Genomic DNA, 16,400 nt, shown 5'->3' on the forward strand with positions numbered 1-16,400 from the left:
ATAAGTCCTCTGTAACATCGTAATATCTCAGCACTCTATAAATAGCATAGGCTCATTTAGCATATAAATAGGCCAACGCACCAAAAAAAACAAGTCTTTCTTAAAAAATTGAATTAAGATAAAATCTAAATTAAGATGGGTATTTGGCAATAACAAATTTAACTAAGATAAAGGCTCTGCCGGATTTGCTTCGCCATAATAAAATAATAATGCCAACATTAGCTTATATAGCCTACTTTGTCTACATTATGCATTTAAGACTCAATTAATATTTAGTTATTATTTGAAAAACATTTACTCACCAAGATTAGGTAAGGCCTAAGTGTTTTTGTGGAGGAAAATGATTGAATCCACTGTAGATGTCTTCCGCGCGTTCCTGCGCTCACTGATGGTGCGTCCAGCAATATAACCCTCTGGCTCATTATTCGATGATTCCCATTATAAACAAGGTCAAAACTTTTCCAAACCTCAGACTTTGCTTTAGTTGCTGGTGCTACCGAAACGTAATCTTCAGAGGCAAGCCTCCGTATCAAATACTCAGCATACATTTTCGCATCTTTCTCGCGCTAATCGAAACACATTACATGACCGCTCATTTACCGCACAAGCCCGAGCCCGTGTAAAATTATATAAATGAAGCCCGAATCGAAATGAAGTCCGATCGGGTCCCTTCGGGTTCGGGTAAAGATCTTAAGATCTATTTTCTATACTCGATTCTCGATTCAAGTCAATGAATATAGATTTAATACAAATACTATATGTATAAAAAAGAACAGCGAACAGTCCACAACACTATCGTCGTTGTCTTAGCTTACGAAATCTAAAATGCTTGCATACCTCTGACTTTTTATCTGAAGGTGGCATCAACGTCGACAAAGCACCTGAAACCTTTTAAGCCAGTGGTTCTCAACCTTTTTTTCCAGCGGGCCGCATTATTGTCCAAGTACAAGTCTCGCCGGCCGCACGCACATTACGTCACCAATACAAACCAACCTGATTTATAATATTATAGCCTAAATATTATCATATCTAATCGATTAGATTCATTGAAATAAATAAATAATTCTACTACACCTAGCAATTTTGTGAAATTCAGCTCGATGTAGTAACAGCACAATGAAGTTGCGATTGTAAAGCCTGTGTTATACTTTCCGCATGAGCAATCCGGACGCAGACACGGTCAGCGCGGACGCAGACTTCTTCCATTTATACTTCCCGAAAGCGCACGCTGATGGTCCGCTCTACAACAAATATGTGAACAAATAATTGCCCAGAATCATTTTGAATCGACCACATTTTAAAAAACGATTAATCGAAAAATTGATTTTTTTTTTTTTACCCAGCCCTAGTTATTTTCTATTTTTTTCCTTTCAGGATGCATGCAAAAAATCACAATATGACTATTCCAGCTTAAAGTTAAATGTGTTTACACCATTATAGCAAATTTTTTTAAAAGTAGCATGATTTGAAATGTTGCAAGTAAAAAAAAAAACACAAGCTTGCATCATCATGAATGTGCCCTATGACATAAAAATTGGACAGTTAGGTACGTATTATGCATTAATGGTGCGTAAGGTGGTTATATGTTGGTGTTGTAAATAGGGGCTTACTGGAAAAAAGTTCTTCTTTCAGATGAAAATAACAACAACTTGATGTCTAGCATTCAATAAAAAAGGTCACCCAAAATACTTGTTTAGAGCAATTGAAAGAATACAGTAACCAATGTAAACTTGAGGGCTTTAAGCTAATACAGAGAGTGCTTTTCCAAAAAAAAAAAAAAAAATTAACAGTGGGAGCCAGCAGCCTGTCATGCAGAAAAAAAATCTCAGAATGCTCCACGTGAAACTTTGGCGTTCCCCCCTTTTTCTATCGTGTCTAATGATTTTGGTTAATATGCACGAGGGAGGGAGGGAGAGAGAGAGAGCGAGAGAGAGAGAGAGAGCGCAAGACAGCGCTCGTGTAGTTTGAAGACTGTGAGTGCGCGAGTGCGCGTGAAACTTGGGCGTTTCGCCCTTTTTCTATAGTGTTTAATGATTTTGATTAATATGCCTGAGGGAGAGAGAGAGCAAGAAGCGCTCGTGTTGTTTGAAGACTGTGAGTGCGCGCACAGCCGGGGCTCTCTCTCGTACGCGCCCTGTCAGACGCAGCAGTCATTCTACATCACTCACCGATCAAATAAGGCTTTGACAGCCGCCAAAAAAAAAGATCAATGCAGAACCCCTGGATTGGTTATATAACGTTGGACAGAATGTTGATCTGGCCATCGCGTATATTCAGCTCCCATAAGGTAAACGTTTTGCAAACGTTTTTTAGAGAAATAAAAACAGGTCGATGAATCGATGCGCATATTTTGCGTCGACGTATTTTTTGCGTCGACGTCATCCATGACCTCAACGCGTTGTCCCAGCCCTAGTTGTAAAAATGAAACTGAATCGTCCAAGTGGTGTTTTAGAAATAGAGCACACAATGATGATTGACCTTCAGGACAGTAATAGTGACATCTGAGATGGACAGAAAAAACACTGAATGATTCTTCTGTCTACTAGGGCTGCAACTAACGACTATTTTAATAGTCGACTAGTCACAGACTATTGAAACGATTAGTCAACTAATCGAATAATTATACATTTTTTCTAAAATTTACCATGAGATTGCTTTAATTCTGTGGAAAATGATAGTAAACACAAGAAAGAAGGGGGTACTTCAATGAAAAATGCATATTTTATTGAACTTTGCTGCTGATAGGCCGATTCATACTAAAAGTAAATAAAAATGCCCTGTCTAAAACCAATTAGGCACAGCGCTCGGTCAGTATAGACATAAATGCATAAATAAAGAAACTCTATCATTTTTATAAAGGACAGGCACATTTGTTTTATAAGAAAAAATAAATTAAAATCAAGTAAACATTTTCTTCCTGTAAACCAGGGGCAGGCACATTAGCAGCAATAAAACAGTAAACAAAAATATTAAGTGCATTTTGTGAGATACATTCAGTGGTCAATCTGTTGCAAAATAACTTTACAACTCGTCTCAACATTATGAAATCTAACGGTTTTAAAATAAGCTTTCAGAGTCGTCTGAATTTAAGTTGTAAACATGGACTGTGTGATACTACCTGGACACAAACCTGTCATGGTGGACAGACCAAGTTTAAAATCAACATGAGGCTCAGGCTATGTCGTTCAGTTTATTCATATTAAGGAAAGTCAGCATATCCACATGGTCTCGTGTGAGACTTGCGCTCTTCTGGGAGCAGATATTATCCTATCATAACAAACAATATATCAATGGAAAGATTATGTATTCAGCTTTCAGATGATGTATAAATCTCAATTTAAAAAAAATTACACATAAGACTGGTTTTTTGATCCAGGGTCACAAAATGTACAATGTACATCCAAAACAAAACGTATTGGCTTCCATGTTATTTAAATCTGACCGACGTGCTTTCTTTTTAAATGTTCATGCATCACCGAGGTGCTGCCGTGATACGCAAGGACTGCTTTGCAAACCATGCAGGTAATCCTTTTATTCGCCGTATCCAGGTTAAAATGCTCCCAAACTTTAGATGTTTTGGTACGCGCAGCTGCTGCGTTGGACGCCGCCATTTCTGTATGTTATCGCTCAGCAGAGAAGCTAATACGCATGTGCGACTCTCGGCAGAGATTGTAATGAAGAGAGATGCCTCACTCGGTCGGAAAAAAACATGTCTGGCGACAACTTCGACAATGAAATTCATTGTCGACTATTTCTATTATCGATTTTTGTCGACAACGTCGACGAATCGTTGCAGCCCTACTGTCTACCTGCAGTCAGTTGACCTCAATGAAATGGGAGAATTCTTTCTGAGTTTCTGACTACCCAATATAGATATGAGGCCTGTCATGTGAAACTAGGAGAACCTTCTACCTGAAAGAATGCTTTTGGATCTGGGCCAGTATGCAAATGGTGTGGCACTGCATAAAACTACTTTTGCATGTTGAACAGTTTTCATTTACCACATTGCACTGTCATTTATTGAGGTCATGAGACTGCAGTACAGTTACAATACACTAAAATGGCCAATCAGATTGAACACAGACTCCTCAGCTGTAGTAAACATGAGTGTTTTCTTGCTAGAGATATGTTTTATCAGTACGTTCCAGATGGCGCGAGTGTGGCCTTCACTGGAAGCATGTGCTTGATCGTTTTTGCATAGAGACACTGTTGCCCTCTGGCCATGAACCAACTGAACTTACTCACATATGACTCTTGGGAGACTCAGGGTCACTGAAATCAATGACACAGTGTAACTCTGCTCTTTTTAGTCTTTGACAACTTGGGTTTTGTTATCTTCTCTGAAATTGTGTCATCTCATTCCTTATGCATCTTTAGTTAGCAGAGCTTCACAGATAACTTTCATTGGAAGAAAAATACAAACCGGTTAGTTTTGAGAGTTGGTACAGTTCCAAAGAAGAGAGAAACCAATGATACAGTGTTTCTCATTTGATATTTTAGATGTGTAAATTGTCCTTATTACAGAATGTTCCTTGTTTTCTTCCAAGCAAGTTTTAATGTTACAGTTTATTGAATTAAAAACTTTTGTGTCGTTTAGGCCTAGTTAATATCTGTAGTTTTGTGATCAACCATATTCTAGTGCGCTGTCACCAATTAACTGATGAGTATGGTGACACTTGAGATGAATGGCTGTGTACATAGTGGCCTCTTTTCATAAAGCTCAACCTAGCCATTAGGATTGCGCCGATTGATGATGCCATCATCCATCGCGATGTTGAGGCGGCACCGTGATCCCCCCCAGCAATCCGCTGCTTCCCAATTCCAGGTTCAGAAAAGAAATTAAGTGTACTACAGAACCCCTAAAGCAGGGGTCGGCAAGTAAGTTTGGTATCGGGCCAAAAAAAAATAATTGCTACTAGACAGAACATAGTCAAAGGATCATTTAAGAAATTAATTGATGAAAAATGCAACTAGAATTGCCTGTGACAGACTGTGGTGCTGTTACAGTGTCTTGAGTAACTGGTAGTGAGCTGTCTGTGTTAAATCCTGTATGAGAACAGTCATTAACAAATAGCCACTTTTGTGTGGCGGTGTCCTGCATAGTATGTGAGCAGAGTGAAGAGTTAACTATTTCCCCTCTCCGCTCCAGCTTTGCTCCGGGTTCACCATTTCCGCTCCACTCCTCACTCACTGAAATCAGAAACACCGCTCTGCCTTCACACTACACTTCGCGGTAATCACAGTATGTTTGAAATATCACAGTTCTGTTTAGAGGTCGACCGATATATCGTTCGGCCAATATATCGTTTGGCCGATATATAGGGCCGATATTTGTCATTTTTTTATATATCGGCATTCGGCTGATATCCGTGTTTAGTAGCGCCGATTTAAAGTCAGGTACGTCGGCGGGCAGCCCCGTGTTATTGGTGCAGTGGAAAGTGCTGCTGCTGCCACTGCATGTGAAGCACCCCAAGCCAAAACTTTTGGAAGATTCAACAACAGTCCTGGGAGATAAAGGTAGTCAGAGAATTTCACTCTGTAAATGGGGTGGAGAAGTTGGCAACTCTAACAAACACTGTAGCGTGACGTTACCAAAGTAAACGGTCTCTGACGTTACTCCGCCCCGCTCACAGACAGCACCGCGCTCGGAGAGACAGCTGTCCTGGAGCTGCCCAGAACGGTGAATGACATTTGTTCGGAAGCATGGTTTGATGCAGACAATAACCAGTTTTTCGTCCAACTCATTTGTATTTAGGGATGTCAATATTCGATAATTTCCATGATCGATCGTCGTTTAAATTAACGATCAATTAATAACCTTAATGCTGCAAAATGCGTCTGCAAGCGGTATTATTCTTATGTGCAAAAGCCACTTGGAAAAAAAGCTTTCTCACCCGAATTAAAGGGGTTTTAGTCTGAATAAAATGCTAGTAGCAGGACTGTAAAATGAATAGATGTGATTATGATCATTTGATAAAATTAAGAGAGCGCGACATACGTTGGAGATCATTTTACTTTGTTGACTGTTTCCCGTCAAGGAGACCGCTGAATGCGCCTCTTTAAATGGTTTCGTGGTGCTCATTGTTGTATTTTAGAACACAACTGCAATGTTTTCAAATGACACTATAGTAGTGGTGCAACGGATCATCATTGATCCGTGATCCGTTCGGATCAATATCTTCGGTTCGGCACACACGTGACCCGCAGATTGATTTATGAAAAAAAAAATAAAGTTGTGCATGTTCAGTCCACACTCAGTGGTCATGGCGAGCGGAGGAACGGAGGAGCCTGAACGCCCCGCGCATTTGGCTTCCCTGTCAGATATAATGATGAAGGAAAGAGGTTAGAGTGAAAAGATTGTGCCAGATCTTTATGAACAGGAGAAGAAAAAAACTTGTGGATGAACTATCCCGAGCATCCTCTGTTGCGCTCACGACAGACGGGTGGACGTCCAGGGGGACGGAGAGCTATATGTGACTATTATGTTAAAAATAAGATATTATGCCATGTGCACTTTAAGTTGATTTCATATATTTCTAATTTAATAATTTAATGTTAATAAAAAAAGACAAAACGTATGTTTATTTGTCTTGGCCTTTTTTTTTTTTTTTTTTGCTGATCCGAAAAATGATCCGATTCATAAGAGGATGAGCGAGCGCGGGTTTGACTCGATGTATTTGGAGGTTATTGCTCACGTCTCGTTCTGCACATATCCAAATGTTTCCGTATTCGCAATGTATCTGAATGTTAAACTATAATATTTTTTTATTTGTTTTAATGTAAACTAGACGGAAAAGATCATCCTCTTCACATGAGCAAAAACGTCCTTGGCATAACAGCAGAGTGGACCGGTATACTACGGTCTATTTAAACTGACCAGTGTAACTTTTTAAATGTTTGGTTGACTGTGTCTGCGATGTACGTTTGAAATTAGAATCCACTTTAGATGTTCTGTGTCATTTATACCAAACACAAATGTTGCTGGTTGCTAGTGTGTTTGCACCACTACTGTTATTTATTTTTTATATATTTATTTTTTTATATTTTTCAGTTTAATTGATTTTTATTTCTAAAATTGTATTTATTTAAATGTATATTTGAGTTTACATTTATGTTCCAACAAACTTTAAAAATTCTACTTGATAAATGCTCTAAAACTTTTATGTAAATGATTTACTTTTTATTTTTATTAAGAGTTGTTTGCCACCACATGACAAGCTAATAACATGGTTGTCAGCATTAAAAGGTATAATTGCTGCTTTTTGCAGTGCAAATTATGTTTGTGATGAAAATAAAAGTACGTTTTCGTCAGTTATTTTACCTACAGATGGATGCATTTCTTACAGATTTCTGCTCATTCGAAATCAGATATAGATGAAGTAGCACAAAGATTACATTTGTTTGAATGCATTATTGAGAGAGTGATGGCGTGTTATAGTATAAATCATTCTTTCAACTGAAAATATCCAATATCTAGAAGGAACAAACAAATTCATTGAGAACTGTAACCTCCCGCTCATGTCCATTGTCGTCATCATAGCCTTCACATTCTTTCTGATTTGAGTGTTCCATCTCTATCAAGCTAGCTAAATATGCTTAATGTGAATTCTTACTAAATATGCATTAATATTACGGGTCATTGGCATGAATGGCACTTGTGATGGAGCGGTGGTGGAGCACTCTTGGAGCGAGTGAAAACCATGACGTTCCACTTTTAAAAAATCTGCTCCTTGCTCCAATCAAAATCACACCACTCTGCTCACATACTCTGATTTTGAGTAACTTGCTGTCATGACAGATCTATTCAAGAACCAGCCGCTATCAAAATAATCTGGCTTTAGGCGTGGGCTAGATATTTTGTTTTAAACAAAATACATTGCGTCAAAGCAACTGAACAACTTTCATTAGGAAAACAGTGTGTCAATAATGCAAAATGACAGTTAAAGGCAGTTCATCATTGAATTCAGTGATGTCATCTCTGTTCAGTTAAATAGTGTCTGTGCATTCATTTGCAATCAAGTCAACGATATCGCTGTAGATGAAGTGACCCCAACTAAGCAAGCCAGAGGCGACAGCGGCAAGGAACCGAAACTCCATCGGTGACAGAATGGAGAAAAAAACCTTGGGAGAAACCAGGCTCAGTTGGGGGGCCAGTTCTCCTCTGACCAGACGAAACCAGTAGTTCAATTCCAGGCTGCAGCAAAGTCAGATTGTGCAGAAGAATCATCTGTTTCCTGTGGTCTTGTCCTGGTGGTCCTCTGAGACAAGGTCTTTACAGGGGATCTGTATCTGGGGCTCTAGTTGTCCTAATGTGTTAATGCAGCCTAAAAATCCTTTAACGGATTTGGATATTAAAGGCATATTAGTATGTTATGTGTAAGCCGCATCATCTGATGCCAGTATGGTAGACATCACCAAATCCTACCAGCCATATGCATCAGTGTTTTGTTTTCACCACACATGCATTCCTGAACGGCTGTGTCTGACTTTGCCCACAGAGTGCCATCAGCACCAGGACAGCTATATTTACCAAAGTGTGAAAAGCAGTATTGTCAAAGATGTTATGCAATGTTTGGAAGGGAAAGTGATGGCTTAAAAAACTGTGGTCTCATTTTGTTCTCATCTCTCTCCACAGGTTTCAATGTCATAATACTGAGTGACGCCAGCAGTGTGGGATCATCCTAAACAAACCTCACCTTATTGCTTTTAGGAGTTTGGTAAGATCTAAGTACATGTGTGTTAATTAGGACTAGCAGTATATTTTTTAAATTTTTCCTGTTTAATATGCATTTCGAAATGTATGTATTTACACTGGAATGAAGTGTGTTTTCCAAGCTGTTTTTCTGTAAATGACCACAAGAAAGAATAATAATTAGCCTAATCCCATTCTTTAATATGCACCACCATAAGTTGTGTGTATATATATATATATATATGTATGTATGTATGTATGTATGTATGTATGTGTATATATATATATATGTGTGTGTGTGTGTGTGTGTAAAATTTACCTATGTGAAAAAATTTACCCACATTAATGCATGAAAATGCGATATGGAGACCTTGAGCATTTCATGAAGTTTTAAACTAATTAAGAAACTAATTATATGACATTGTTATTTAGGAATGTAGTTGGCTAATTAAAAGTAAATTCAAATCATTGTGATATTATTCATGGTATTTTAAATTGCCTGCGATTAAATTGTAAACATTTCCTGAATTATCTAAACCTAATTTTAATGAAATGGAGAGTTTTGATAATTGCTAGTTGTTTCTTCTTAAAATCTTTTTTTTTTTTTCATACAGCCTGACGACTGCAAGAGAGAGTAAACGAGTTGTAGAAGACACAACAGTGTTGCACCTGCACTCCTTCACCGGGGCTATGGTAAACAAACACCTCCAAAATCTCTGGCTGAATCCGAAATTGCCCCCTATACCCTCATTCACTATTCCCTACATTAGGCCACTAATGCAGTTCATCTGAAAACAAGTGAGTCAGTTCAGACACTGAGTGCAGAAGGACTGCCGCTTTTGCATAGTTTGTGTTTGCTGTTTAATAATCATTTGAAACTGGCAAATTGGCAGCTCCCGTAGTATGATTAAAGGATTGTCTCTGTCATGGAAATTATGTATAAAACCTAATTAAACAATTCAATTGTCAATTTACTATGAATTTATAACTGTATTGCATTATGGTTAAAAAAACAGTTTCACTGTATGCACTTTGTAAAATGAATGGATGGTTGATTCATCTGCGGGCGCCTTCTTCTGGCGAGACGCATTGCCACATGACTCTCACAGTGCATTATGGGTATTCTCTAGCCATTGTACATACATCAGTTGTACACTTGTTTTTGCTGTGCATTCTGGGATTGAATGAGTGAACTGGATAATGTCCATTAAGGGTGGTTTCACACTAGCACTTCAAATCCATACATTTGGATGATGTGAACGCTGTCTTCTGAACTTGGGTGCAAATGCACTCCAGTGGGGAGCAATGGGAGTCGGGTTCAGACCAGGCAATCCAACCAAGCCTTGGATTTAGGACACCACTAAAAATGGCTGTCCCCAAATAGTGCCAGATTTAACGGGATGGGGGCAGTTCCGGACACAGGGTCTCTCCTTCCTGCGCGTGACTCCCAGGCATCCGTTTAAATGCTGAATCGGAAACTGTTCATTGATTTCTTAGGCTTTTAATTAGCTGAAATGAACATTGCTTAGACAGAGTCAAAGTCCCGTTCTGACTGCTGTCTCAGCGCAGATCAATGCCCTCTTTAGACACAGATAGGATGAATGGATACATGTGTGCTAGTGTCATCAGTGAGCGCTGCATTATAAAATCGCTCCGGCTCCAAATTCTGATGGGATGAAATGCGTTCACAACTGTGAGATGCATCAGGATAGATGCGTCTAGATCCACCATCTGTAAATAGCAATTAATTTCTATAGTACTACGCCTTCTACTAGGAAACTGCCTTGCAGTCTTTAATATGAATGAATGAACTATTAATGCTTTTACTTATTTATTGTATCATTTTTATTATCCTGAATTACAGTGATTTTACCATGGTTAAGGGACTCTGCTTAGTCACTCTGCTTGAAGTCATAACTAACAACACCCCTTACTCGAGGTAAAAATACTGTAACCAAAAAAAACTAAGCTTTATTACGAACCTTTCATTTCAAAGGGCTATAACAGAAGCAGCATTTACTGTGGTATTTGTTTTGAGTATGTCTATGTCTGTGTTCAGTGAAGTGTACCTCATTTTCTTGTTTGCTGAAGTGTCTGCGGACAGTTTAGCGAATGCCTCCAGTCTATGCGCGAATGCTGATGGATGTGTTTGTTTACACGTTCCTAATGAGTTATGCACATTATTGTATGTTTGCTATTCTGCCCGTCTGTGCCCTGTAATTCTCTGTCTGGTTCTGTGCCTGTGCCCACAATGGGCCGCCCCGGGCTCAGCCCTCTAGAGTTTACTGAGCCGTGCTGATGGCCATTGTCAGCGCTACACACAGACAGTCATGCTGCTGATCCAGCAAACACACACATACACACACACACCCTTCTGGGATATGCAACCTGACACATTTATGGACCCTCGCTAACAACTTATTATACCAGTCAAATTGAATTATCCTTTTTCTCTACAGACAGAACATTCGTTAGTTAATACACAACCAGATAGATAGTTTAGTTAGATTATACACAAACACAACACTTCCTTGCGTATCTCATCCAGTACACTCTTGTCTTTGACTAGGCAGCATTGTATGGCACAACCATAGCAGTCTGTCTTAAGGACTCTGGTGTTTGAGCTAGACAACATGGCGACACAGCTGCCCTCTCTCACAGAGTCTCTCCTATTTGTGGAAACAGAATCCAAACATTCTCTGCCAATCTGAACTCTCAAGGCCACTGCGGGCCGCAGCCTCTCATTCCTGCATACAGAAGTGAATGGAATGACTTATGCCTTACACACTGCTGCTCTGAGTCCTGAAGCTCCTCATACAGATTGTGTTGAAGGCACGGTACAACTTTTGCCAGTGTAAAGGAAATGTAAATAAGACTGTGTTGAGTTTTAAGGATGCAGTTTTCATTTGTTTAGTACATAATTCCCATATGGTCACTTGTTTACTATTATTCTGATTTAGGTGATGTGTCAAAACCTTTCACTTGGATTGCATATGCAGCATATGGCATATAAAGCATCTGTAGCTGGTGTCTGTGTGAGTTGTAGTAGTGGACATGAGTTACTATAACCCAGTGCCCTTATATAGCAGAAGTGATTTCAGAGCAGGATGTTCTGGCAGACGGTTCCTGTATTATTAAAAATGATTTGCTGCTCTGAAACCCAGACAAAAATGGTATTGGTTAAAGAAATGCTTTGACCACTCTGTCCCTAGTTTAACTTAGATAATCACTCATTTAATCAGAGGTTTAGTCATGGACAATGTTTTATCTGTATACCAGTTTGGCTTTTGGCCCCTGGGAGTGATACAACTGGAAAAGGAATTTGTACATTTTTTAACTTGTGATGTCAAATGTTTGGCCTTTGATAAAAAGCCTCTCACACTCTTCTATTAATGCAGCCGAACATAAATCATGTGATGTGGTGTGACTAATGAAAAAGATTTTTTACATTTCATTGCATTTTATGTTCGTGACGAAAGCACATTTCCCTGGCAAATTCTATATATTTAGCCTAGTTGTTTTTACTATTTTTAGTTACATTATTCTTGATTGTAATTGTCAATCGAGTATAATGTTGTGCATTTCTTATCCATATTCTATTTGTCAGGAGGAGGAGGGGCAGCAGAGTCTGGAGTGCATCCAGGCCAATCAGATCTTCCCTCGCAAGCCCCCTGTCCTGGACGATGATGATCTTCAGGTAAGCGGGTATCAAGACCTCTATCCAGATTAATGTTGTTCATTAGGATCTAACGGTACCATTAATGTAGGTATTATTTGATTCTGACTAGAGATCGACCAATATGGGTTTTTCTCTAGCCGATGCCGATGTTTAGAGTTCAGGGTCAGCCGATGGCCAATATGTGCTGCCAATTTTTAGGGCCGATATCTTGAAGTTTTCCCCTTCATTTGCATGCTAAAATGTCACACTAATAATAAGTGGATGCACAACATTTCTAAACTTATCATCATTTATTGAGCACTGATTGAACCATCTCTCGAATCTTAATTTAGTGCACTGAACGGTATTGAAATAAAAAATGTATCCAAAGTTAACCAAACAAAATCAATAAACTGACCAAGTATTAAATATATAAAACAGGCAATATATATATATATGTGTCAATCATTTACATAAAAGTTTTAGAGCATTTATCAAGTAGAATTTTTCAAGTTTGTTGGAACATAAATGTAAACTCAAATATACATTTTAAATACAATTTTAGAAATAAAAATCAATTAAACTGAAAAATATAAAAAAATAAATATATAAAAAATAAATAACAGTAGTGGTGCAAACACACTAGCAACCAGCAACATTTGTGTTTGGTATAAATGACACAGAACATCTAAAGTGGATTCTAATTTCAAACGTACATCGCAGACACAGTCAACCAAACATTTAAAAAGTTACACTGGTCAGTTTAAATAGGCCGTAGTATACCGGTCCACTCTGCTGTTATGCCAAGGACGTTTTTGCTCATGTGAAGAGGATGATCTTTTCCGTCTAGTTTACATTAAAACAAATAAAAAAATATTATAGTTTAACATTCAGATACATTGCGAATACGGAAACATTTGGATATGTGCAGAACGAGACGTGAGCAATAACCTCCAAATACATCGAGTCAAACCCGCGCTCGCTCATCCTCTTATGAATCGGATCATTTTTCGGATCAGCAAAAAAAAAAAAAAAAGGCCAAGACAAATAAACATACGTTTTGTCTTTTTTTATTAACATTAAATTATTAAATTAGAAATATATGAAATCAACTTAAAGTGCACATGGCATAATATCTTATTTTTAACATAATAGTCACATATAGCTCTCCGTCCCCCTGGACGTCCACCCGTCTGTCGTGAGCGCAACAGAGGATGCTCGGGATAGTTCATCCACAAGTTTTTTTCTTCTCCTGTTCATAAAGATCTGGCACAATCTTTTCACTCTAACCTCTTTCCTTCATCATTATATCTGACAGGGAAGCCAAATGCGCGGGGCGTTCAGGCTCCTCCGTTCCTCCGCTCGCCATGACCACTGAGTGTGGACTGAACATGCACAACTTTTTTTTTTTTTCATAAATCAATCTGCGGGTCACGTGTGTGCCGAACCGAAGATATTGATCCGAACGGATCACGGATCAATGATGATCCGTTGCACCACTACTATAGTGTCATTTTAAAACATTGCAGTTGCGTTCTAAAATACAACAACGAGCACCACGAAACCATTTAAAGAGACGCATTCAGCGGTCTCCTTGACGGGAAACAGTCAACAAAGTAAAATGATCTCCAACGTATGTCGCGCTCTCTTCATTTTATCAAATGATCATAATCACATCTATTCATTTTACAGTCCTGCTACTAGCATTTTATTCAGACTAAAACCCCTTTAATTCGGGTGAGAAAGCTTTTTTTCCAAGTGGCTTTTGCACATAATAATAATACCGCTGCAGACGCATTTTGCAGCATTAAGGTTATTAATTGATCGGTAATTTAAATGACGATCAATCATGGAAATTATTGAATATTGACATCCCTAATTACAAATGAGTTGGATGGAAAACTGGTTATTGTCTGCATCAAACCATGCTTCCGAACAAATGTCATTCACCGTTCTGGGCAGCTCCAGGACAGCTGTCTCTCCGAGCGCGGTGCTGTCTGTGAGCGGGGCGGAGTAACGTCAGAGACCGTTTACTTTGGTAACGTCACGCTGCAGTGTTTGTTAGAGCTGCCAACTTCTCCACCCCATTTACAGAGTGAATTTCTCTGACTACCTTTATCTCAAAGGATTGTTGTTGAATCTTCCAAAAGTTTTGGCTTGGGGTGCTTCACATGCAGTGGCAGCAGCAGCACTTTCCACCGCACCAATAACACGGGGCTGCCCGCCGACATGCCTGAATTTAAATCGGCGCTACAAGGGAAGTCGTGGCCTAGTGGTTAGTGAATCGGACTCACAATCGAAGGGTTGTAAGTTCGAGTCTCGGGCCGGCAGGAATTGTGGGTGGGGGGAGTGCATGTACAGTTCTCTCTCCACCCTCCATAAATGGCTGCCCACTGCTCCGGGTGTGTGTTCACAGTGTGTGTGTGTGTTCACTGCTCTGTGTGTGTGCACTTCGGATGGGTTAAATGCAGAGCACAAATTCTGAGTATGGGTCACCATACTTGGCTGAATGTCACTTCACTCACTTCACTAAACACGGATATCGGCCGATGCCGATATATTAAAAAATGACAAATATCGGCCTGATATATCGGCCGAACGATATATCAGTCGACCTCTAATTCTGACCAAGAGGGAAAATTTGTGGTCTGTTTTAAAAACCACTGTACTGTTTACATGGGTATCATATGCATGCTGATGTGTAGTCTGTCACAAACAGTAGGCAACAAAATTATCGTTTTGGTCGAAATCTAAGGCTGCATCACTTACAATGCATTGCAACCGACACAATGAACATTTTCTTTCAGGATGATAAGTAAGTGTGTGACGCACATGACTGACTGTTAACAGAGTTACTCATTTCAAATTTGGTTTTGAAGCACAATTTCTTTTTTTTAATGCAGTAGAATGTGAGGCAGCTTTAGGTTTTAAAACCAACACCTCATACTACCATCAGCAAATACTTGTATTGGTCTAATAATAATTTTGTTGGATCTGTTGTTGTAGGTGCCCTACCCAGAGCTGCATGGAGAGTATACAAAGTTTGTGGGCAGGGCGGAGGATGCCATCATCGCCATGTCCAGCTACCGCCTGCACATCAAGTTCAAGGAGTCAGTTGTTAATGTGAGTGTGTGTTTTTTAACACAACTATGCTTTTTATTACCTGCTCAAGCTACTCAAAATGGGTTTTTGAATTGATTTCAGTCTGTATTTAAGGATACGAGTCAAAGCCAAAGTTTGTACAAATGTATAAGCTCTTTGTCCTTCGCAAACTATACTTAAACCTACTTTGAGGAGATAATAAAAACAAGCAGCAATGAACAGTTTAAATGTCTCAGCAGTTGAAGTGGAATGAAGAGATCACTGAAACCCAGCATTTTTCACATGCAACTCAGCTCTTTTTTGTTTGTTTTCACCACAGAATAACAAAAAATAAATTAAAAAAAGAGATATTTTCAACTTTTTATCTCACAAATCTGATTTATTTTCTCACAATTCAGAGTTTATATCTCATAATTCATTTTTTTTTTTGTATGTGATATAAACTCAGAATTGTGAAATGTTAGCTTGCAGTTGCCTTTTTATTCATTTTATTCACTTTTTATTCATTAACGGAAACCAAATAAACTGAGTCATGGGAAAAGTTATAATTGCAAGATGTAAATTTAGAATTTTGAGGAAAAAAGTCAGAATTGTGAGATGTTAAAAAGTTAGTTTGTATATATCAATATATATATTTTTCTGCTTCTTCTTCACAGAAAAAAACTTCTATAATTTTGTATATGATAGTTTGAATGGCAAATATCACACAGAATTTGCTCACTTCTGATCAGGGCCGATTTAGTTTGTGCAAGGTTTTTGCATATTTTTTGTAAAGTGACTTATATTAATTTTTTTTACCTTCAGCTCAGAAATTCTTCAGTGAAACTGGATTGTGGTCTGTTGGGCCATAGTGTATGTGTGATGGATAGCCAGTCCAGTGGTCACTGAAAGACTCTTTTATATGGTGCATGACATGCTGCTAAATTTAGAGCCCACCAATGATGTGAA

General features: G+C 38.7%; 1 protein-coding gene across 5 annotated transcripts in view; it reads left to right on the forward strand.

The window, feature by feature from the left end:
• Window positions 1-16,400, forward strand: part of LOC132114960 (myotubularin-related protein 3-like) — a 56,490-nt gene that overhangs the window by 8,749 nt on the left and 31,341 nt on the right. For all 5 annotated transcript variants that reach the window (XM_059523362.1, XM_059523363.1, XM_059523366.1 and 2 more), the window contains exons 2-5: window positions 8,636-8,717; window positions 9,307-9,385; window positions 12,300-12,389; window positions 15,357-15,473. In XM_059523362.1, the coding sequence (XP_059379345.1) occupies window positions 9,383-9,385; window positions 12,300-12,389; window positions 15,357-15,473 (210 nt within the window). In that variant the 5' untranslated portion in view covers window positions 8,636-8,717; window positions 9,307-9,382. The remainder of the gene's footprint in view (window positions 1-8,635; window positions 8,718-9,306; window positions 9,386-12,299; window positions 12,390-15,356; window positions 15,474-16,400) is intronic.

Source organism: Carassius carassius, chromosome 34 (assembly GCF_963082965.1).
Source record: "Carassius carassius chromosome 34, fCarCar2.1, whole genome shotgun sequence".
Lineage (NCBI taxonomy): Eukaryota > Metazoa > Chordata > Actinopteri > Cypriniformes > Cyprinidae > Carassius > Carassius carassius.